Source organism: Larus michahellis, chromosome 5 (assembly GCF_964199755.1).
Source record: "Larus michahellis chromosome 5, bLarMic1.1, whole genome shotgun sequence".
NCBI classification, from domain to species: domain Eukaryota; kingdom Metazoa; phylum Chordata; class Aves; order Charadriiformes; family Laridae; genus Larus; species Larus michahellis.
The window spans coordinates 52,313,937-52,339,474 of record NC_133900.1 but is presented as its reverse complement, the minus strand read 5'-3'; the positions used below and the strand labels follow the sequence as shown (position 1 = coordinate 52,339,474).

The following is a 25,538-nucleotide window of genomic DNA, read 5'->3' as shown; positions in this document are numbered from 1 at the left end:
TGGTTTCATCAGTTTATTGCTTTTTGCAACCTGAACTTTGCTGCCACTTCACAGATGGTCAAGTCTGTGCAGGTGTATTCAATGCAGTATACACTACCACGGAGACCAATGTTTTATCACAAGCCATAACACTAGTGGGAAAACAATCTAATCCTACATCAACATAATTTGATAATTTGACAGTAAATACAGCATCTCCAAAAAGCTATTGGCATTTATATTAATCAACTGATTATTTTTAAGTTACTGAATAAAGCAAACTGGTGAGGGACCAAGTTCTCTGAAACACATGCTTTTGGTGTATTCAGGACATACTCCCAACACACACATTCTGAACTCTTCCAAAATTTCACCAATACCAAAAGAAATTAAGGTATTTTGCTTCCAGTTTAAATACCAGGAGAAAATAATTAGCACATTTTAATATATTAACTAAAAGACTATCTGTATAAAACTCTTCACACATGAAATATTTTTAAATTAAACAATAGAATTATTTACTTACAAGAAAAACATAGACTAGAAATTTATTGCTAGTACAAAAATTAATGTTTCATGGAGGAGTAGAAGCTAGATTAATATTATTGCTATGAACACAAACAGTGCCAGACACAAAAATCTGATTTTCAAATTTGCTCACCTGACTCTCAAGGATGCATAGGTACATGGGACTTATGAAAGGTGAGGTCCACAACTTTCTTCAGAGTTACACTTTATGATATGATGTCATTTTATTGCCTGTTAGTATAACGGCCAGAATCAGTCTACTCTACTGCGTTCTAACATTATCATTCATTAAATCTTCTCTCCATGGAAGGAAGAAAAAACAACACAAACCACCAAACCAAAAATAAAAACCTCAACCACCCTAATCTTGCTTTTCCACATTAGTATTTTGTGAATTTAAAACTACAGCTACATTCATATCTTCGCTCATAGCAAAAAGTAAAAAAAGTTGAGAATGTTCACCGTGTGGAAAGTCCATGACTATGAACAATGTTTCTAGGCCAACCTTCAGTCAATTTGCAGTTTTTGTTCCCAAAGAAAGCATTGCTCACATATTGTAGATTTGAGTAATAACACTACTCGGTGCAAATGCAGTCATACCTACTACTCCACTAGTAAAAAAATGAAAACGAACACCAAAACCTGCTTGTAGATTTGCACAGTTCAGCTTCTTTGCAATGCACTGATTTCCAGTCACAAGAACATATATCTATAGCTTTTTGCCTTTTTTTTTTTTTTAGTATGCTGCTTTCAGCTTCAGCAGTTACCTAGCTTGCTACTAGATCATACTACTACTGACACGCACTCACCCAATTGCTGACTTAAAAGCTGAGCCAGGAAAATCAACAACTCTACCTCTCCCTTCAATTAGATAGCCAACACTAGAGTTCATATGGGTTATTATCACTGTGAATTAAGGTTAGGATATCCGTAATTCATTACATAAAGAAAACCAATGAAAATTTTAGCTTAGTCATAGATTCTATTATTGCTAAATGGAAGATTTATACAAACCAGGGTTTTACAGAACTAGAAATTCTCGAATTACTCTAAAAAAATTTAAAAATGAGGGGGGCATTCTGTATTAATGCCACTTGTTTAACTGGGGTACCTGAACTCTGCTGCAAATCAACTAGTTAGAAATACTTATCCGGGTCTTAAGGAATGGAAATGACAAAAGATATGATTCAGGTGAAAGTCTCCTACTGGCTAAATCCTCTTATAGCGTGCCCTGGGCCCAAACATGCCTCATGATAAGGCAGGATTCTAACCAAATACATTAACACATCACTGATTTTAATATCAATCATGAACGTCAAAGTACTTACTATTCACTTGTTGCCACAACAGTTCCTTTTCCTTCACCTCCACTCCCACATTCCTCCTTCATCCCCCAAAAAAATATTAGCACAAAACCAAAAGAATATAAATATTTGAGGGGAAAACACAATGCTCAAGTTGCAAGAAATTAAAGACTTGAGACATATACGCCTTTCTTTTCATGGCATGCATGAAAACGAGCCATACACCAAGAACTGGAACAACAAAGACAATAGTTCAGTGGAAAATAACTCTTGTATGCTGTTAGACAACTCAGGCTAGCATTGTGCGTACCATATACATCTGAAAACAAAAACTCTGCTTTTCTTCAGACAACATAAAACATTAAATATTTTAAATGGATCTCTTTAAACTCCAGGTTGTATTTACATAGTTATCCACAAAAATGTGCAAAGAAAATCTGACATCAAAATAAATTTAAAAGTCCAACAAATTGAACTTGACATTAAAAAAGGCAGCAGAGATCCCACATCCATTCTAGACACACTTTAAAGAACAACTTAAGACAGTGAAAAGGTTGTTCCAGCTGAACCTCCGGAAATTTAACAAGTCCCAGCAATGCCACACTTCAATCACTAGCTGTCTTTGACACAGAATTCACAATGTATCCCACCAGTGAGGTCTTTGACAACTTTTTCTTTGATCAGTTTTTGCAGAAATTTTGTTTCACTTGTCACATTGTGCATAGTTTGTCCATTCATGGCAGCCATGCAGAGGTTGTTGTAATAGTGCAAAGGTGTGCTGGGCTGATCGAGGTCATATCCAAATCCTGCTAAGCTCACTTCATCACATAAATGTGTGGCCAGAACAACTGCTGTCACCCCAATTGTAGGTACGTTCTAAAAAGGAGAAAAAAAGAAAAACCTGCTGAATTCAAATATATTCTCCTTTTCCTGTTTTATAAACACTTTACAAAACTGAACGGCTCTGTCTATTCCCTTTCCTTACTTAAAACTGAAATCAATTAAACAATCAATTACAGCTAAAACTAAAAATCAATTAAGTGATCAAGAAAACTAAAACCTTCAGGGCAAAATACAATACAACTTGAATATTTGCCTGTAACAAGACTTCTGGCTGTCAACACAATTTTTTTCTGTGAAGGCAAGATGCCCTATTACTACGTAGTTAAACTACAAGTGAACCCTTGCTCTAAACACACAAACTCCTGACATGCAGTTAAACTTGACATTTCTTGATGTACGCTTACTTCAGTCTTAAGCAACAGGCTCTCTAACAGTATTCTTCAGAATCTGACTTTTCCCTGAACAACCCATGAAGAAGGCAAGTATGCTACGATACAATTAAAAGACACATAGCTTAGTATGTTATTTTTATAAATAAGCATGAGAAGATCCTTCAAACCTTGGTGCAATAATGCCACCATTAAATGCTGTCATACAAAAGGTAAAGAGACCATCATTATTCACACTTTTCATAGTTCAAGAGAACTAGTGATATCCAATTTCTCAAACAAATAATTAAAATAACAAAAGTGCAGTGTATAAGCAAACCAGACAATTCATCACTATACTATTGCTTGAGCGACAGACAAAGAGGGAGGATATACCCATCAGTTGCTATGGAGCACAGTGGCATACACAGCAATTCCATCAGTTGGAAGGTTGTTTTACACTGGCCTGGTTTCCATACTCTCTCTGCTTTCCCTGCAGCTGGAGACACATCTGTCTATAGCGCATTACTGGCTTGAATTAACAGCGCTGCTCTTAACACACTTAACATACATCAAATGCATGTTTTGAATATTTAACACCAGTCACAATGACCTGTGAGTTAACGCACTGTACAGGAATGAATTTATGTCTCACTGCATCCGAGTGCTTTGTAAAACAGGCCATTTGATGTAGGCATGCACAGGCATACTACCTCATCTAAGAAGGTGCGCTGAAATCCTATTTTGATTTTACACAAGAAAATACCAGAGCTTTTTGAGAGCACGTTAATTTCCCTATTACTTGAGACCAGCTCTGCAACTGCAGAGAAACTATATTGAAGGAAGAGCCCAAAACTTTTTTCAGTTTCTTATTTCACTTTGTATTTTATAGCCTCCTTCTCCCAAAAGGAAACTTCTTACCTTATCCCAACCCCAGAATTTTGATCGAGGTTCAGGGAACTGTAAAATGTCCAAAGCTGTCTCTTTGATGATGGCTGGATTCAGAATCCGAAACTGCTTTGATGTAAGAGGAATCTTCTCAGCAACCTCCTTCCAAAAGAAGAGTCGCACCGAGAGAGGCTAAGAGAAAGGAAAAAAAAAAAAAAAAAAAAAATAGTTCAGCAAAGGCAAATTCTGAGACTGAAAAGTGTATGGCATACACAGTACACAAGTTACAGAATTCATTGGTGATTCTGAGAAATTCAGAAAACTGTTTATAGCTAAGGTGGATCAGCAATACCAGCGTACAGCTCACGTGACTGACCCAGAAGAGGAAAAACCTTCAAAGTATTTGGAATTGCAGAGAGGACAGAAGAGGGAAGAGTTATTTATTCTGTATATTTGACTGCACTTTCTGTTTAAATCAACACATCCACCAGCAATTGCGGGTTCTTTGGACCTTCCCCAGCATAACAGGCAGCAGTATTTAAAGAAATCAGAAAAGGAACCACAGTTTTTCACAAACATTAACCAGGCATTCTGAAGTAAGCACTGGATTTAAAAAAATTTTGCTCAGGCTTTGAAGCGAAGCTGTTGTTTGACAGCATCCACCTAGTGATAAATGTAACACTTCAGAAGAGGATTTACACAAGACTCAGAAAGTTAGATTCTGATCTCATGCCACTTGCAATCAATTAAACGCATACTAATGGAAAAAACAATACTAAATCAGCCTAATTTTATAGATCTTTCCATATAATACATAATGCTAAGCAAATGATAAAACTGATATAGCTGCAACATAGACATATATTTTTTAAAACAGGCTTATTGCTACCCTAACCTACAACTCTACAGCAGCTTGAACTAATCAAATCCAGGTTGCTATGGTCCTGTCTTCCCACCTGTGCTCAAAGTACCAATGCCTGCACAGAGAGCTCAACCAACTGAAAGCCTAGTATTTGAAAGAAGTATGTTTTCAGTTCATAGAATCACAGAGCAGTTGAGGCTGGAAGGGACCTCTAAAGGTCAAGTGGTCCAACAACCTTGCTCAAGCAGGGACACTTAGAGCCGGGTTGGCCAGGACCATATCCAGATGACTTCTGAATATCTCCACGGATGGAGACTCCACAACCTCCCTGAGCAACCTGTGCCAGTGCTCAGTCACGCTCACAGTAAAAAAGCGTTTCCTGATGTTCAGAGGGCCCCTCCTGTGTTACAGTTTGTGCCCATTGTCTCTGGTCCTGTCACTGGGCTCCACTGAAGAGGCCCTGGCTCTGTCCTCTTTGCACGCTCCCTTCAGGTATTTATGTACATTAGCACGATTCTCCCCTGAGCCTTCTCTTCTCTAGGCTAAACAGTCCCATCTCTCTCAGCATTTCTTTCAGTCCCTTAAGCATCTTCACGGCCCTTCGGTGGACTCTGTCCAGTATGTCCCTTCCCAGACCAGTTCCTAAAACTGGCTTTCTGCAGCAGCAAATAACCCAGAACAAGGAAGAAGGTGGGAATGAGCAGATCTCCTCCTCAGCCATGCAAAACAAGAAGAGGTACTCTTTTCATAAAGCATATACTTCAATCTTCTAACTCATTAACAAAGGATAATGCAGATGACAAAAAGCAATCACTCTTTCAATCCCAAAAAAACATTTTGATAGAGAAAGCCATCCTTGTATTAGTCATTCTTCAAAACCAAACCTTAAAACATTAAATAGACAGATAGCTTGTAAAACAAGTTAGGGATTCAACTCAAGTTAGAAAGCTGCTGGTCATCAAAATTACCCCACTGCTGCAGGGAAGGTCATAGACTAACATTTTCCTGTCCCTGGTAAAAAAAAAAAATATCAGGGAGTAGAAGTTCTTAAATTTGTGCAGATTCAGGAAAATCTCCCCTCTACAAAACACACTCACATTGTTCAAAAAAAGGCAACATCCCTGCACACACGCTCTGGACTAAATAGTAGTGGACAGTCATGGTCAGCATTAAACAGACCTTCCACATGCTCTCATGTTATAAAAATCAGAATTGAGAAAGGAACTCGTAGTACCTAAACTAGTATGTGTTAAATTGCTAAAAAGCTTGTCAGGCTGTCTCCTAAATGTCTCTCAATAGTTTAGAGCACTTGTCTTCAATCTGTGGTCAGAGAAACCTAGCTACTGGTTTTCAACTTGCAGAAATTATCTGCCTGCAAATTGAAAGAGGTGAAAACCACCAATTTAAAGAGAGTCTGGAAACATGGAACTTTTCTCTCAGTTCCCTGCGAATCTCCACACTTCTTTAAATACTCAGTGAGAAATAAATGACGTCTTAATTTTTGAGCCACAGGCAAACTGTGATGCTCCAGTTACACATTAACTGCAGGTATGCCTATTGTAGCAGCACAGACTTTAGCTGTTAAAAATAAATAATAATAATGGACTAGCATCCAGAAATCTCATGTCTATTTCAGGCTCTGCAGACTTGCAGAGTCACTTAAACCTAATGTGAAACGAGTTCCACTTTAGTAAACACTGGATGTGTCATATAGCTTGGTCACATAGCTTGCAAACCACAAATATCTGCAGAAAAAACCCTGTTAGTGTCAGCACGGGGCTTCAACATGAATGCTGGTACCAACTGTAAAAATATCCTCAGTATAACAAAACCAGAAGTAACAGATTAGCCAGCTTCTTAAGCATTAGAAAAGACACAAAAAAAGCCCAAAAAAAATCACAGGTACATAACACTGCCACATTACATACCAAGGTTTCGTTTTTTACCATTGCTTGAAGCCAATTGAAATCAACACTTTTAAACAAAACAGCCACAAACAAGCTAGCAGGAGGATACTCGTGTTCAGAAAGGGGGGCTCCTTCTGGGTAAGTCATCCGTATAGTAGTTTTGTTACCAACGTGATCTGTGTATCCTTGAACTGGCGCGTCATTTAACCTAAGAAAAAAAATAAACGCCACAATGAAGCAAAACTGTATTTAATAAGCATGGGTTATAGTCTCATTAAAACATCAGACACTAAGCAAAGAACTTTTATGTGGCCCACAGACTTTTAACAGAGCGGAGAACAGTGTTTTCTCAGTATCTCCATGTTCCTTGCCCCACATGCTCATCCATCCCTTATATTTGAGAAGAAGCCAACTCTGTTTCTGGATTAACTGGCATGAGTGCAAAACTTCAAAAAGAAAAGCTTGAATAGAAAAGTAACTTAAAACAGCATTGCAGAATTTCATTTTCATTGCCTCGTGCCAAGTCAGAGGGGCTTAAAAGAGGAAGGAAAAGAAAATGCATAATAAGTTGCCTGTGTTATCTTTTTTTATACATACACACACAAGTATTACACACAGAAAGGCATTCAAATTATCCCTTCAATGCTATGTGATGCATCCTGTGGGTTTACATCATTCCAGCTCATCAAAAATTTCAGATGCTAGCACAGTGCTGACAAGAACAGCATCGTCCAGCTCCATCAGTTCTGCAGAACAGCGTAAGTCCCACAAACTTTTCTATATCAACAGAAAAGTCACCTTCACGCTGACAGCCCTAATTTCAGAGAACAGTTAATGCAAGTTCTCTGCCCCTCCACATGCTAACAGGTTTGTTTACCTTTGTATTAGAGCTATTGACTCACTGTATCAAGTCTTCCCTTTTTAAGAGGGGCAAGACTTAGTTTACAAAGCAATTTGGGAAAATGCCTGTATTAAATTTATTTGTGACTATACATGATTCAAAATACAAAGAAGGAGGATTCAAGCAGTAATGTTCAGAAGGCACGGATACAGAGCATGTATTAATTTAATTCAGACTTAGAAAATATGCATAATCATAGAAAGCATGCACTAATCTTGTAAAGATAAGGAAAGATAAGCATGCTATACAGGGTGTAAGTAAACTGTCTAATGAAACACCAACTAAGTTTTATTGTGTTTGAAATAGCTGTTATAAAAAAAAAATCCTTCAAATAAGCGTCCCAATAAATCAAGGGGAAAAAGGCAGAGGTGAGTTCTAAAGCCTGCTTCTGAAAGCTTAAACATATGCATGGATAAAAGCAGGATTGTCTACTTGTCTCAGATTTCACTGGTTTCTATCTCATTTCTGCCCATGGTTGTTTTGGGGTTTTTTGTATCTGAAGTCCACAAATAATTATACTGAATTCCTGTCTTCTGAACATGACAATTTATTTTGCTTCTAAGACTCCAAGTCACAAGTCAATTTCTCAAAAGCACTCTAAGAAATAGTTTTATAAATTGCCTAAATGTTGGAGACATTTTTCCCTTAAAAAACACAAGTTGGCTCATAAAGTAATGTTGAAGTAGTTGGAATCCTTAAATGGAAAATACATACCTTATAACAATATCAAACTGATTCAATAAGTGACCCAGCTCTGACCCATGAAGAATTCCACCACTGCCAACAACAACACAACGCTTACAGTGTTTTGACTTCAAATCTTCTGGTAAATCATGCTCCGGTAAGAGTTCAAGGAGATTTTTAAGCTTATCAAAGAACTTGTGAAATCCAAAGGGAGGTTCATATTTAAACAAGCTTTCATTTTCATTTGTATTTTTTCTTACAAAGGGAGATACGTCCATGCTGTATTTCTCTGCAAATAACTTCCTCATTTCTTTCTTCACATAAGAAGGCCGGCACTGTTCCTGCAATGCAGCGCTGGCATACTGCTGTGCTCTCTAAAACAAAAAACCACATGATTTCAGTCAGGAAAGCTAGCTTCAGGAACATACAAAGCCCTCTTAATGCAACCCACCAACTGACCACCAGCAGTTTAGCAAACAGAGGTTTATAACGAAAGCTTAAACATGGAAATACAAAACATTTCAAAGCATTCACTCAAATGCAGCTACTAACCAGCGTAGGGTAAAAAACCTGCAAAGGAATGTCTCTCCATCCAGTCACTTAAATCTGGATAGGAGCTTTTCTAAAGAATAAATTAGGCTACTAAAAGGGATATGTGAAAATGAGCCGTTTGAGAACATTTGTACTGTTGCTTATAAAAACAGATTAAAAACCTAGACATACTGATACCCATCTAATTCAGCTGTAAGCCAGCAAGTGGAATTCTACTCCACTGCTCAATTGCATGACCCGAGTTCTGCCTGCAGCAGGATTTTACTAGAGACACACCCACCGGGCAAAAGTTCTGTGAAATGTCAGGCTGAACTTGCTTACTAATCAAAATCATAGAATCAGCTATGTTGGAAGGGACCTTTCAGATACAGTCCAACCATCCACCTAACACTTACAAAAACCATCACTAAAGTGGTATTGCTAAGGACTAAAACACAGCTTTGAAAAGAATGCAAGGTGGAGGTGTTTCAGGTCTTCTTTCAAAGACTAGTCACCAAAATAAAAGACTACTGTTCTTTATGCAGAAAAATATTAAGCTGTCAAATAAAACCACACATTGATCCATCTCGTTAAAAAAAAGAACATAACACCCCAAAAACCTATTCATGTACATTTTTTAGAAATTTGTAGTGCCAAACTGGTATCTGATGTAAGGAAGAAGAGAAACAGCAAAGGTATTATTTTTATCAGTTAAAACAAAATCTTTTTGCATTTTCTCTTCCACGATACAACTCTACTGATCTTTCTTCCATTGTAATAAAAAATAAAAGAGAACACAAAAAAACCATGAGCAAACACAGGGAGCAGAGAAAGAAGATTCAAATCTAGTTCTAACTCAGTTCCCCTTCTGTACTGTTAAAAGGAAAGCGTGTATCTGGGTGCACAAGCAGGGAAGTTGTGCTGCTTTTATTTTGTTCTACTTTTTAAACAAGACTGTTCTACAGAACTGCCTCTGTCACCATTACAAAGGTCTCTGCAAATCTGGGCATAAACACCACACTTCCTCCTGGGCAAAGCACAACTGCGCAACTTCATGCCGTACTTTGCCAGCAAGAGTCAGTGCATCTTCAGAAGAACCTCATTTTTAAGGCTGACGGTTGTGCATCCTATCAGTAAAAATTAATGCCAATCACTTGACAACTGCCCCAAACTGTTTGCAATCAGCTACTACCTAACTAGAGAAAGAGCAATGCTATTTCCTCATCCTGCATCTAACACAAAATGAATCATAAGACAGCAATAAACACAGTCCGTGCAGTCTTTAGGTTTTCTTGGCTTAAGGTGATGGTTGTTTGGAAGCAAGAATGCATTAGTAAGTTGAATGAGAAGAAAGAGGGAGGCAAAGAGACTCAGAAGGGGAAAAAAACATGCAATGAAGAAGGTGGGAGAAGATGCACATACAGTGACGTTAAGATGAGACTATCTTAAATCAGGCTTTCTGCTGTAAATTGTCTCTTAGCTCCAAGACAGACAGAAATGTAACAACTCTAAGCCAAGGTAGCACTGATACAAAGAGCAAACACATTAAGTAGCAAAGGCAGAGAAATCCCAGCAAGGAATAAGAGAAAGCTTTATTGGTATGTGTTACACCAGCTTAAAAGCCACATGCAAAACTGTAGTTGCAGTAAGTAGCTGCTACCTTAAATAAATAAATGAACCAAGAGGTGCACCCTCCTGCACTTTTGTCCTGTGAGTCCAAAAACATCTGATCAACTACAAGGCAAAGCAGGCTGGGGAACTGGCTTAGGTAAAGATAACCCTTTGGTTTAACATATTGAGTTTGGGGATTTTGGAGTTTTGTTGTTGGTGGTGGTTTTTTTTTAAAAAATATGTTACTTTTCATTTGCATCGATTTTTTGATCACCAGTGTCATCTGCACTGACACAACAACAGTATGATGACATGCCCATTTCAAATTATTGTTATTCTTAACAGTCACAGTTATCTCATTTTACCCCTAAAAATCCAGTTTCTCTATGCACTTCTGTTGTCACTCCACAAGAACAAAACCCATAAGTTCCATGGCATATAATGAAGCAAAATATATTTTTCCCCTCACAGAATAATTTCAGCATTCTAGTTTTTTGTTATACACCCTTATAACTCTTATATTGTCAATTAATAACTTTTTTTAAGCCAAGTTTAAAAAAAAACACACCAAAAAATACCAACCCTTACACGATCGAGGTCCACATACAGCATTTTTGTTCTGTCACATTCTTCAGGTCCAAAACTTAATTTGAGGATATAAAGGAAACACCCTCCGACTACAAACAGTGCAAGAAGTCTAAAAGCAAACAGGAGGGTGTAGGGATAGGAGAAAGGAGAGAAAAAAAAATAATAATCTTTTTTCCAGCAATCCATCAATTGTTAAATGAGTATTTTTAAGCAAATTTAAAGCAGTTGTAAAACTTGAGGTGAATTTGATTCAAGAACTAAATTCAAAAGAAATTATGATTCATAAATCAAACCAAGAAAAAAAATACTGCTTTGTTCACTGCAAATCTTTCACAACTCTTCAGCTATGTTCAGGGAAGTACAAACATATATAGACGCTTTGATAAGAAAAATGTTGCAGAGTGATACTCTGATTTATGCAGTTCTATGCTTGCATCATGTACTTTAAATGCATCTCTGATGGGTCAAACAGCTCTCCTTGCATAAGAAAACTAGAAGACACTTTTGTTCTCCTACTTTAAAGGACAACCTCATTTTGAAATACACATTTTCATGCAAGTTAAAACGGGATGGAACTTCAAATGTCAAGATTTTGGATCAACGGTCATCATTCACAAGTAAAACTTTCCAGCAGGCTAGAATGCAGAATTTAGATGCTCAGATTCATCTTGAGAAGCCTAATTCAATTATTTACATCCCCAAAACATGCAGAAGAAGAAAAAACCTTTAAAATTGAGTCATGCAGACTATCCATATTTTTGCTCTATTCATTTCTCATTCCTAAAGAATCTCACTGTTGATCTCCAAATATTCACTTGGCTCATTTCATGTCTAAAACAATTTGCAAAAATTACACCATTATTTCGTTAGAGTTGAGGTTGTTGCTCATGTATGTATTTTGAGCTGTATTATTGATTTTTGTTTCCTAAGGACTGGACATTTGTTCAAATGTCTTAAAAAAATATATACAACCTACTAAGAGTTCAGTGTTTCTTGCAACTCTTTCAAATGAAGTTAATACAAGTTTTCCAGACTTTTTTTTTTTAAAAAAGCTTGTACCACATGGGCTAATAGATGCAATCCTGGCACTTAATTTGTAGTATGTGCTGCAAATAAGGTGGCCACTGGAAAAGCAGCACTGTTCTCACATCTAATTTAACTAAATTAAATTTTGCACTGATAGGGGGTCTAAAACTTTCATTAGCATGTTAGGCTGCAACCCCTGGAAATCAGCTGACTGGCAGAAACAGGGGATTCACAGCAGATGAATGAGGCTAATTTTCCTCCACAGAGGTTTATCAAGTATCTCTAGATTCAGCTGGGGCTGCACCATGATTCAGGTGCTCAAAACACTAGAGGATATAACAGTTTGGCTTTGGGTTTTTTTTAAGCTTTAAGATCTACAAATTCATGTGGCAGAGACATCACAGTAGTGAGCTCCTCCAGTTTAAAATATGGTTCTGTATGTACAGTAGCACACATTCATTAATTCCAATTTGATGTTAAGCAACAAACAAAGGAGTAATGAAGATTTTGTGATGTAGCATTCCAGAAATCTTCACAAACAAATTAACTATGAGGGGACACGTCCCCCAAATCCCACTAAACATCCACTGCCCTTCAGTTTCTTCAGTTATCAGACTGTACAAAAGCCTCAACATTGTTACTTATCTGGATACAAAAAAGACTGGAAATACTTGTGAGTGATGTTCTGGGATCTCATATTGGCTTGGGAAAACCGGTACTGCTACCAGTAAGGCTAGGCTCCTCAAAGTGTTTTAGGTTCACCGGGAAAGCTGTGTGCCTAGCCCTCCATACAGTTCCTGTATCAGTCTCATCCCTTGATTTTTGCAACCTTCCTGTAACTGCCCAGGCTAGAGGGAGAGCAACTGACCTTTATATTGCCATGACAATGACACTTACTTGCGAGTACCTTTTTTTAGAAACCAGCTTGGTCTTCTCATCTTCATGCACAGTCACCTTACACCATTGCACAGGAGGTGAACAATCACTTTTTGGCTTCACAGATTTATTGTCACTCAGCATTGCTGTAAAAAAGAAAGAAAAATATTATCACTACTTTTTCTGAACAGAAAAAAGTTCACAGGACATCCAATGACTGCCAATTTACTATTTCCCAGAGAAGACTGCGATTCTTGGTTATCTTGTCAGGAATACTGAATCGCTCCTGACCTCCTTGTGATCAAGAATACACTAATTTCAGATGCACCACCAGGACATGATTCTAAAAACGGGTACATGTTTCCAGGTATAGGTCTTTGCATTCTTCATAAGCCTGAAGTTTAATAATTGCAATTACATCAGTTACTGTCAAACGTTATTGTTTGTGTGCATAACCTGTACAAAGCATCCCATCTTCAAAACTGGTGCCCATGTATCAAATCAACTCCCTGATTTCCCTGAGGTGAAGCAAACCTGTCTCTTCATCAGTCTGAATCTACTGCTGACCCCTTCAGAAGCCCCAACAATGTGGTCAGCAACTTCAAGAGCAAGCACCAAAGAGGGCATGCAGGAAATTTTGCCTAGCACCCAGCAGGACCAGAAGGCTGCCAGTACAAGGGCAGTTTCTGTGCACAGCAGCAGCACCCCTCCAATGAAAGCTGCAAAGAGGAGCACACTGTGTTGCCTCACAGATGAGCAACTCACTGATCATTAGCTAAGGAGAAGCAAACTCACTGCTTACTGTTTGTAAGCTCCCAAAAGTTTCTATCAGCATGCTTAAATCCTGATTTTTGAAAGAAAAATGGAGGCTGGCACATTAACTTTTCACAGGCTGATGCCATTAACCAAAAATCTGAGCAAACAAGGAAACGCCATGCAAAGCCTACTCGTACGAGCCTCCTGGTTTTGCCCTGAAAGAAGGAGGGATATGGGCACGAGTTTCTCCTGCCTTACTGACCTCCAGAAGCAGCACTCCCTTTGATCAGCCAACCACAGAGGAGGAACTTCTTTACTTTGAGGGTGGCAGAGCACTGGAACAGGCTGCCCAGAGAGGTGGTGGAGTCTCCATCTCTGGAAACATTCAAAACCCACCTGGACACGTTCCTGTGTAACCTGCTGTAGGTGACCCTGCTCTGGCAGGGGGGGTGGACTAGATGATCTCCAGAGGTCCCTTCCAACCCTATGATTCTATGATTTCTCAGTAACAAATTTGATATACGTAGTAGAAGGTCAAAAGCCACAAACCTTTGGGAGACAAGGTAGGACAAAGAGAGAGAAAGATCAGCTCCAGCATCTTAAGTCCTTTGAAGAGCACTTAAGTGATGCTTTCTAGAGTCACCTGAAAATGGTCATAACCCACAAAACAGAGCAGGAAGAAAAAAAAAAAAAGCCCAATGTTTTTTGCCAGAGAAAAACTTCACCACTTATCTCAAACATAGGTAACTTTGTTATTATGATACTTCAAAGAACCTCAAATTACCCACCTAGCTGTATTTATTAATTGAACAGACTCTGAGCTGTCACACACATTTGTAGGCCTTTGTCACAAAGCAGCAATACCTTGAACACCACCTTTAGATCTGAAAGCACTGCACAAACAGAGGTCACCACCATTATGCTTGTCTTGGAACAGGGTAAACCGAAACCTAAGGGGTAAGTGACACCCCAAGATCCTCCCATAATGCTAGCAGTTAAGCTGGAAATCAAATCTAGTCCCAGCCTCCCACACAACTTGTCAGGACACAAGACAACAGCTCACATGGAACCTATCAAGCCTTCCAAACTCATCATTTTCTCAGAGCAACATCTCATCTTTACTGGCTGCATCTATACCACTGAATAAGAACAGCACTGAGGAGCAAAACTGGGTGTTGACACCACCACCCCAGTCATGGATCACCAAGCTGAACTGCTCTACTCTGAGATGTCCACTGACAACCCAGCAGGACTTGCATGATTACCTTACACTCCAGGTATCACACACGTCCTTCCTGACACGCTACACAGACAAGACAACTAAGCACCCCCTTATCATTACCTGGGACCCAGTACCTTCATACCAACACACCTTGGAGATGACAGGTGTCCACAGAGATCATGTTGCCAGCACACAGAGGGAGCAGCCCCAGTTCATGGAGCCTGCCAGCATGGTCACACATGGCACACAAAATGAGCAGCAATTACAGGACGCTGCAGAGCTGTGGAGGAGCACATGACAAAGCCTGCAGACCATGTGGAAACTCCAGGATTCCTCCATGTACTACAAAGAGTACCAACAGCCAGACCACCTCAGAGGAGACTGTCTCAGATCAGCACAAATAAAAGGCACTCAGCACTGTTTGGCAAAAGGGAAGGGGATTGCTCGCTGACATGGGTGGTTTACTGCATGGACAGCTTACCACATGGACGTGATTGCTGAACACTGCATATACCTAAACTACAATGTACAACCAACCAATAATTACATCTGTCAGTTCCACAGATCTCTACCTACAAGGCTGGGGAGAAGTCTAAAAATGGAACTTTTCCTTTTTAAAAAGAAAAAATGCTGAATAAAAAGCGGGAAACAAGCTTCAGCCATTTTCATGACAGAACAATGCAGGTAATAATTTTCTCTTGAGTAAACAACATAAAGAGGTAATTTAATCACAGTCTGTAAGAACCTAGATCAGAATGGATTCTGCACAAAAGAATCAGTCAGACTAAGTATAAGAGGATCCTGCTACCAAGAAATCATTGCAACAACGTACCAAGTGACATCCTGAGGTCCATCCATGGTACTGGTAACATATCTAAGGGAACGCACTACAAATTAAGCACATATTTTCCAGCAGTTTGAATCAAATCCATGAAGTTTTACAGCTTGAATTACAAGGGTAAAGTTACATCCTCACTACCTTTGCTTTGTTCAAAGCAGGTTTTTATTTCTTTGCAAATTAGTGTTTCCTATTCTAGGACCCAGGTTCTGACGTAATTTGACAGAAAGAATTGCTTGTGACACACTGCCCAATGTATACAAAAAATTTTATTGCCTAATGGCACTAACATACTCCTGGAATCATCCTGCAGCACAGAATGACACAGCCAATCTCCTCTGCTGTATAAATCATCAAAGAAGAGTGCTCTGCAAACAGCACACTTTTAATCATTTCCAAGGGTGAGAACTTTCTACTACAGAATTGTATGCAAACTTCCTACCACAGATGTGCTTTTCATAAAGACTTTCAAAACAAAAAAAAGGTTGCAAGAGATCTGAAAGATGGAGAAGGAACTGATGAGGTGGAGAGTGATGAAGACAGAAGGGGATTAACAAGGAATGCAAGACTGCAATAAACATGTGCTATCATAAAGTCTTCCCTGCCTCTGAGCAAAATAAATTCCAGTCGTCCCCAATTGGTTGCTTCATTCAACCTGGATGTGCAAAAAGGAACAAGGAAACACAGAGAATTTTATTAATCACCTCAGCATACCCTTTCTGAGTCCAGCTCTTAGTATCTACTATGCTCAATGTTTTTTTTTTTAATTTGTTTATATAACTGAAACTGTGTCAGTTTTCTTTTCATTTGCAACAGTCTACTTCAGGTTGACTTTTGTCAGTTCTGTTTTGTCAGTCTGTTCTTGATCAAGTCAATATAGGCAGGCAGACAGATATATCGAGTCAAAATACATCTGTCCAGCACAGCATTTTTTTTAAAAATTACTCAGGGTTTGACCCTGCAGTCTTATCTAAGTCAATAAGCATCTTCCACTGGCTGGAATGGCGTTAAGCGTGCTCAAAAGAGCAAGGTCAGCAGTAACAAGCACCTGAGAGCACACCTTTCCCACAGTCTTCCTGAGCTTAAAAAAAAAAAATCTATGCGTTTACAGAGAAAACCATGACAGTTAAGAAACCAAGCACCAACAACAAGCTGTGCCTATAGCATCCAGATTTTGTTGTTTGCATAGAAACACCACTGCCAAACACCACTACACCCTTTAAGAAAGGGGCAGCGCTGCAGTTGCTTTGGCAGACACAAATGCAAATGTCTCAATTTGTGTACAAAAGATGTCTCAGTAGTAATACTGTATTACAATCACATTTTGCATTGACATTTCCATAGCTACTCATTGTGGCGTAATTAACAAGGACTCCAGGGACTTAAATTTGCTTTTCATCTACTGAACTTAAGTGATCTGTGTAAAGCTGCTGTAAAAGCTGAATTGTACATCAGTAGGAATACACTCCAAAGCTTCTTGTGGTGTTATTCTTTTCACCATAGTTTACTTTTGTCTTACTGTTATTCTTAAGTAGACAAAATTTCCGCACTTGGGATATTTCAGAAGCAATTAATTTAAGTCTTCAGGATGTCTTTTTATGTAGGAATGCTAAAAACTAAAAAGCAGTGGGTGTCAAATTGTATGTGACCACTGCCACACCCTGAAAAATTGCATTTGGTTAAGTACAGCACCTGGATTTACCCAAAGACAAGGACTCTCAGCCACCATTGTTTGAGTGCCAACAGTGTCACCAGGCACGGAGACAGGACCAGAACAGCCTGCATACGAGTGCAGAAAGAGGCATATACTTATATCCCTCACCAACCTCTCACTAAACCCCCAGAATCCCAGGCAGGGGATGTTTCCACTTACCTTCTTCACCCTAAAAATTCAAGCACATTCCCACCTCCCCACACTCCGAGCGTCCACTTAGCAGCCTCCACAGCTGAGCTCAGCATTTTATGTGGGCAGGTACTGTTCCAAAATAACTGTGCAGGCAAGGAGCAGAGCCACAGAGGAAGCACCAGCATGGACAGTAACTGCCAGTCAGTAACTTTTCACGCAGGAGCTTATCCCCCAAATCTATGTGAATACCTACACACAGGCTGTTATTAGCCACTTGCTTTTACCAGAGCCCATGGGGAAGCTACCCTAGGCAAGATACTGCTGACAGCCCAGCAGTACAAGAGGCATCTTCTGTTCTACAGTTGTATAGCGTCTAGCACAACATGATCTTGGACTACACCTGAAGCTCCTGGGAGTCAAAAATACAAATTAAATTTCCCTCTCACTGTACCGCCAGAAGCAGCAGAAACAGCAAGCTTTATGAGTCACCTGCAAGACAGTCCATCTCAAGGTCTTGCTACACAATGCAGCCTTTGAAGTTCATGCAATAAGATCAAGAAGCTTGCAGTGTAAAGCCCACAGCCACTGAAACCCAAGTCACCCCTATATAAAGGAATTACTAATAAAGAGCAACGGGGCTTGAGCAGACTGTGAAGCAGAAGGTAAAAATAATGCAAAAATACCCCCAAAACACCTGCCCATTTCATGTCCCCTCCTCTAAATAAGATACACATAAATTACTTACAAAACAAGCTTTCAAAAAACAGGAAATGATAAAATGAAAGGTACTTGGTTTAGAGCAATGTTTATGTTTCAAAAAAGAAATGGGAAGTTAAAGGACAGAGCAGGTGTTTTCACATATAATAAACTTGAGCAAGATACTCTTCATTGAAATGCTGTGCACATTATCAGCAATGAATTCTGCATGAACTTCCAGTTCTGAGACTTTTTAAAACAACAAAAAACTCCACAGACATACTGCAAAACCTTATGCAAGGAGTTAGAAGAGTACATTTAAGAAAACTTAAACCCATTACAGATTGTTTCCTGGCACACGCTAGGGGAAAACAGATGACAAAAATTAAGTGACAACTACAACACTAATATCTGTGATTATTTGTGAGAGTTGCACCCATAAAAAGATTATAAATTTTAATCTAGCCTCATTATTGACCAAACAGATGACATACTAGTTTTCATTATGGCTTTTAAGACGGATGTGAATAGAATGTTATAAATTTATGTAACAATATGAAAATTTATAGGTAGGATTAATTTTGTTTCCTTCAAAGGTAAGGGCTGAGATGTTAAAAAAAAAGTTAATTAGGTGGTAGGTTTTGTTTGGTTGGTTTGTTGTTTGTTTTTTTTTTTTTTTAACAGATGTAAAAAATGTTTAAGAGATCTTCTAAGCAGAGTCTCTCAGTTGAAGAATCCTAAGAACACAAAAACTTCAACTACTTTATCTTCTGTTCTTTTTTTACGAATGTCATTAAAAAAATTGATTTAGAAATCAGCATAAAACTCCCCTAGTTCCCTCCCACATCCTCAAAACCTGCTCAACTCTTTAACGGGCAAAATAGTATTAACTTGAGGAATTTTTAAGTAATATCATTTATTGACAATTAATACAATTTCTAATCACCAATTCTGATACTAAGAGGAGAAAACAAACAATTTAAACCATGAGCAAAAAATCTCTCTTTCCCCCTTCCATAGGCTAAACTCCAGCCAAACACTTCTCCTCCTTGCTTCCTTGTCTCAATTCTCCTTATTTTTGCCACACGTTACACAGAGCCCATCCCAACTCCCTTGGGGAGACGACAGGCAGTGCAGCAGCTTGGGGTCACGTGCGCAATGCTTTCTGTCTGCAGCTCCACTGTAATTCTCACTGGGTTTCTTCTGCTCCTCTGTGCTTTCTTACCAGCTTACCGGATCTGGCATAGGTGGCCCACAAGTCCCCCAGGGGTGCCCCTGCTCTGGAACTCTCCCTCCCAAGTCTCCTAATCAACCCATGATACCTTCAGATCCTCCCTATGCTTTCAAACTTTTTCAACTCTTCATTTGAAACAATAAACCATAGTGAAATACATTTTGCAAAAGACCTCTGTCTGTTTTAAAAAAAAACAAACATTATAAAGTGGTGTTGTTGTTTTTTGGTTTTGTTTTTTTTTTTTTTTTTTAAAATCAACAGTGGATCAAGCCCCTCAGTCAGAGAAAATACAACAATACAAAGAATAAAAAAAGCTGAAGCTAAGAACAGTTAGTTGTGCAACCCATTATACACAAAGGACTCCACAATTGCAAGCGTTGTACAGTCAAACTGCTACCTTATAACTTCAATGGATTAGAAATATTTTCATCCCTCCAAAACACAGAGTATTTCTTAAATACATAAACAGCTTGGAAACATACTCTCTCATGACATAAAGAATTTGTTATTAAAAAAAAAAAAGCAAACAATCAACCTGGAACAACACTCGACCATCCTCTCGCAAGAGGCACTCCAGAAACTGCAGCACAGTGAGGACTGCCTCGCTTTCCAATGACTTCTGCAGAAGTGAATCCAAATTTTTAAGCCAAGTTTTAAACACAGGTTTAACAGACCAGGAGAGCTAACTGAAAAACTGCCCAGATGTTGTAATTGGATTTCAAACCTATACCAGGCAAGTAAAAAGCCTTTTACCTGAATGGGCCCGTTTGCCCATAGCGACAAAATATTCATGAAAAAGTAGGGAAGGACAGGATGAGACAAGTTATCCCAATCAGAAACAGTGCCTTTGGGATATCTCTTTCTATAATACAATAAGCATTGAAATACCTTCATAAAGACTCTTGTTCAGTGGCACATGACAAAAATCCCTTTAAGCCACAATCATGAGCAAAAATTCCAGAGATATTAAAGATTTGAGGCAGACTTATCAGGGGCATGCTGAAGCATGAGAGTCTTGCATTATAATCTGTAGCAATGTATTAGCTGTTGGATATTTATCTTCAAATAATCCTCTGACCATCGTGCTACCACTTCCTAGCAGAAACAGTCACAAGACACGAAAAGACAGCAGCCTAGGAGCTGTTGCATATTAGAGACTGACAGCTTCTTGTCAGAGGAAAAACTGGAACTGAACTTAAAATTAGATGCTTCTGTCAATTATTTCTTCAGTTGCAACTATATAAACCCCACAGTAAAGTTGGTACTTTAACATACTTCCATATTTGATAAACTTTGTTTGAATATTATCTCCTTAGCACCTATTACTATTGAATGAAAAAAGCATTTGACAAACATGTCTTTTCTGATGAACAGTAGAGTCCATTGTTTTGGTTAATTCAATTAAGTCAATAGAAATAATACATCCTTGATGGCAGAAAGCTTTGCCTACAATATGGTTACAAGCAACTACAACAGGACATTGATTACACTAGTGTATAACATATTTTACAAAACAAACTTACCAGTCAGAGGTAAGGCTTTTTAATCAGACAAAAAAAAGTAAAAACAAATGTCTGTACAATTTGCAGTTCATTTGGTCAAGATCTGTCTTCTCAGAAAAGGAGAACATAATACGGAATCCTACAGGTGTGGACACAGTTGGCAAAAAGCGAAAGGAGTAAATGAAAATTTCAGAGCAATTAACAGACACTCTCAAAGGCATCAACCACCAACAAACTCATGAAATCACAAATAACCTTACATTATTATGTGTATTTGCCCAGCCTTTTCTTTTAGGAAGGATACACATAGCTAGGCTACAAGTTGCTCTTAACTTTGGGTCATCCAGATTGAACACAAAAAAAAAAATTGGTTCCAGCTCAAATTTGATTCAATTCTTAGCATAATTAGAGATATTCAGAGTGTAACATCATCAATTCCTTTCAGCAGCATCCACAGGAAGCTTTTTAGATATTGACAGTGCCTGTTAAAATAATGTTATAGGCAAAGAACTCTCAGTGGGGTTCTGAATGACACTCCAGTGTTCAAAACAGGAATCACCCTTTTGACTTCACTTCTGCCTCGGCACCCTCTTCTCTAGTTAAGCTTTCTAAGCTTTTCTGTGAAACCTATTTCAGATGCTCTAAAGTGAGGAACAGCAAAAGTCCATAATGCATAAACACAAAAACATCAACATGATGTGCTTCAACATTTAAGAGGGCAGCTGATGCTTTGCAACAGACAAAAACAGCATCTGAATTTGGAATTTTTCTGACTCCCAAATGAACCACAGAAAGTCAGTGTTCCAGCCAAGCTGGAAGAAACAGGTGAATTAAAGCATTGCTGTTGTGAACAGTGTGGTATTGAAAAGATACATTTATTTCTTGCAGAGGAAGCTTTTGAGTCCCCCCCTTGCCTTTTTTTTTTCCCCCCCCTCTTTTAAGGGCAAATCCCTATTTTCCCTTCTATGTTACTTGTGTAAGAAACAATGGTCTGCCTGCTCAGAGTGTTCAGAACCTGAGGTCAGCCACTCCTCTCAGCATCTGCCAAAGCCAGCAAACATGCAGGAAGAACAAATTACAGCATAACAGCAGGCAGCTGCTACTCAGAAACCCCTCCTGTGCACATCTCACATGCTCCTTTCCGCAGCACTTCCTCCTCCCCAAGCCCACAGACCCTGCCTACATGGAAGTGCTGCTACACTTTTGTACTTTGAGGAAGAGCCACGCCAGCCAGAAGGGGCAAAACCACCAGCTGGATAAGTTCATCTAGCACAAGTGGAAGATTTTTCTGAGCTCCTGCAAGGAAGGCAAAACAAATTACGTCTTCCCCTTACATGGGAAGTTTGAGGAATAAGTCTTCCCTAAAAGAAATGATCGGAAAAGACAGGGCATAGCATTAATCTTTACTGGGCTAAGGAAACATGCCAGCAGGCTTACACAGCCAAGATGTTTCATATTACATCTGAATTATGCAGCAGAATAGCATCGAACAAGTGGTAATTATGGAACAATGTTAATAGTACAGCAGCATTTTTACCACAGTATCATCTAACACTCCAAGAGATCATGGCAAAAATCACACTTGAGTCTACAGAAGAAAAAGAGGAGATACCAAAAACCTCCACTGAAGAAAAGGCTTAAAAGGAAATTGCAGTACAGCAAATAACACTGCTGGAACCAATTTTAGTGCTTAACTTCTGAATTCAAGACTTCAGGACCTAACAGGTTGCAGAGAGAGCTGGTGGGACACGTAAAGGAAGAACTGCTTCCAAGAAGAGAGAGCTCAGTTTGTCTAGCTTCGCAAACAGGTTGAGAGTTTGTCCTTAGATACACCACCACATAAACACCAAAGCTGAAAGCAAACAATTCAAACACAAGGACAATGTTAGCACACAGCAAAAAGTGGTCATAAATATGGACTATAAGCACAAGATTCCTGAGCAGCAAAGGAATAGCCTTCCCACAGGAGTAATGGAAAATAACAGCCAACACAAGTTTTAAGAAAGTCCTTAATAATTTATGAAAGACCTTAGGAGACCGAGTTGCCTGCAACAGGGGAGACTCCTCCATGATCCAGAAGTCCTACATCCAAATTACCACTGCTCGGTTTTGAAGTGTTGGATGCATCTGCTGCAGATGCTTTAATCTATTGTGTTTGAGTAAGTTTCATTCAGACTCACTTGTAATTTGAAAATTACTCCATTACAAGTTTGAAGCACTGGCTGCGTCTTGGTTCAGTAATTTGGCCTTTAACAAAATTCCAACTTAAGTTCTCCAGGCTCTCTTATCTAAACAAAATAACCTGCCCTCCAAACACCCCAACCCCGCAACAATCTTGGCACGTTCTGCATCCATCACCTAAACTGATGTATGTAAGGTAAACAAAATAAAGCTTTTTTAGCCTATTTTCCTCAATGAAAGGAAGTTTCTGCTATCGCACTTTGTCTTCCTACCTCCTGCCCCTAACTGCTTGTCAGTCATTTGACCAATTTAATCAAACTCTGTGGAAAAGAGGATGCTAAAACCCACAATGTTCCAGGAAACCAGAGGCAGGACAAGCCCGTTTCTCATCAGCCCCGAGGAAGCAGCCAACACACCAAAGCGCTTGCGCGCGCTAACTCTCCAGCTGCATTTTGACCTTTCAATGAAATTCTCTGCGTTTGCTGCCTCTTGTCTGGCTAGCAGAGGGGTTGGGAGACAGCTCAAGGTTTCCTGCCTCGTGATCTAGAAGGGAGATAGCAACCTCACTGCAGCAAAACAGATAGAATAACGCAGCCTGCAGGAAAACAGCACATCAATTCCAAACTGCATCCCTACAGTCCCATTGTAAGCTGCGTTTAAAAACATATATCCACTTCAGACACATAAGGAACATTTATTTCAACAAGTTTCCTTTAGACAAGAACTACGCATCCTTATTTAACCTTTTTTCTCAGAATGAGACAAAACCAGCCATTTACCACTGGAAAGCTGTTTACCTCCAGTAATTTTATGAACATTTCCCATTCATTTCCGTAACTAAAGAGAGCTGCAAAATAAACACCTCTCCTCTATCAGCCTTATATTTTGATCTTATACTGAAATAGAAAAAAAAAAGAAGCTGAGCACAAAAAACTCTTTTTCCCCCGAGTGGTGCTGAAGAAGATAACAAGGATTTGGCAGCAATGGTAGAAGTCATTTCTGTTTTGCATCTGCATCACTCCCAAGCAGGAAAAGGCAACATCACCCACAAAAAAGCTATCACAACCCGTAGACAAGCGGAAGGCTATAAATTTTATTTCAGAAGAACAACGTGAGGCAGCCTCAGCTGCATTCCTCTCCCTCCCTGGAGAGGCCCAAGACAGACCTGACTTCCATCGCCCATCTGCTCAAGACCTCTCCTCAAGACCCCTCACCTCCCCGCCTGGAGACCTCCCCGGCCCGGCGTCTCCCAGCCTTCCCCGAGAGAGATCTGGAAGCCTCAGCCGCTGGTGGGCACGTCCTGGACACCTTCAGCCCCACACCGCAGCGGGCTGGACGCGGCGGCCTGGCGCGGGCGACCCCGCAGGCCTCCGGGCACCCCCGACCCGCTGAGGGAGAGCCGGCCCCGGGGCACCTAAATAGCTCCGGGACTCAACCCCCCCCCTCAGAAAACACCCTCAAACGTCCGTGCCTTCACGCCTCAACGGCACCGCAGAGCCTCATCAGCGGCGACAAAGGCCCCCGGGGCGCTTCTGAGGGCAAAGCCCCCTCAGCGCCCCGGCTCCCCCTACACCCGCAGGCCCCGCGCCGGCCTCCCCCTCCCCTCAAAAAAAAAAAAAAAAAAAAAAAAAACAAAAAACCCCACCCTTTTCCCCCTGAAAATTACCCCAAACCGCCGCCTCATACCCACGGGCAGCGGGTCTCCGCCGCCTTACCTGCGCTGGACTTGGTGGGGCGGCCTCGCCTCCGCATCGGAGCGGGCGGCGCGGCCCCGCCGCAGGTAACGGCTCCGTGGGAGCCGGCGGAGGAGATTGAGGTGGGGGGGGTTGGGGGGGCGGGGGCGCGGCGGCACGTGGCGGAGCGCAGCCAATGGGGGCCGAGCGCGGCTCCGCAGCGGGGCGGGGGAGGGGGGAGCGAGGCCTGCGCGGGCCGGGGCCGAGGGGAGGCAGCGCTGAGGCGGCCGCGGCTGAGGTGGGGGGCGGCCGAAGGGCCCCAACCCCTCCGCTCCCCAGCCTTTCGGGGTGTTATTTTCCGAAGTTAACGTTTTCCAGGCCTTTCTTTCTTCAAGAAATCGCGGGTTTGGGTTTTTTTTTTTCCCCTCGCACGCAAGGGGGTGTGCGGGGGGACACCCCCTCAGCCCGGCCGCCCCGCTTCCCCGCCTGGTGTCTGGCTGCCTGTGTAGCGCCCGCAGACCTTCTCCCTCTGGAAAAACGAAGTCGGTCTCCAAATCGCAGCTTTTTAGCTGCTTTTGCTGTGCCTCGTACCACCAGGAGCTGGGGCGCATGAGGGTTTTTGGGCCTCCCCGCAGCTGCCTGAGGAAACTTGTTTTCCTGACAAGCCTCCCCTCAACGCTATGACAATAAGCGT

The 25,538-nt window shown here is 40.4% G+C and overlaps 1 protein-coding gene across 4 annotated transcripts; it reads right to left on the bottom strand.

Annotated features, from left to right (window-relative positions):
• ST3GAL5 (ST3 beta-galactoside alpha-2,3-sialyltransferase 5) lies at window positions 1–25,025 on the bottom strand. 4 transcript variants are annotated; one of them, XM_074587306.1, is made up of 7 exons: window positions 24,887–25,025; window positions 12,928–13,042; window positions 10,995–11,103; window positions 8,295–8,638; window positions 6,701–6,887; window positions 3,944–4,102; window positions 1–2,687 (listed from the first exon to the last, which is right to left on the bottom strand). In XM_074587306.1, the coding sequence occupies exons 1-7, from the start codon at window positions 24,921–24,923 to the stop codon at window positions 2,424–2,426; spliced, it is 1,215 nt and encodes a 404-aa protein (XP_074443407.1). In that variant the 5' UTR covers window positions 24,924–25,025; the 3' UTR covers window positions 1–2,423. The 4 variants fall into 4 exon arrangements, with proteins under 4 accessions (XP_074443407.1, XP_074443405.1, XP_074443408.1 ...); XM_074587304.1 differs by having other exon boundaries at window positions 10,989–11,103; window positions 24,887–25,016; XM_074587307.1 differs by having other exon boundaries at window positions 10,989–11,103; window positions 12,918–13,042; window positions 24,887–24,993.
• Between the last annotated feature and the right edge of the window lie 513 nt (window positions 25,026–25,538).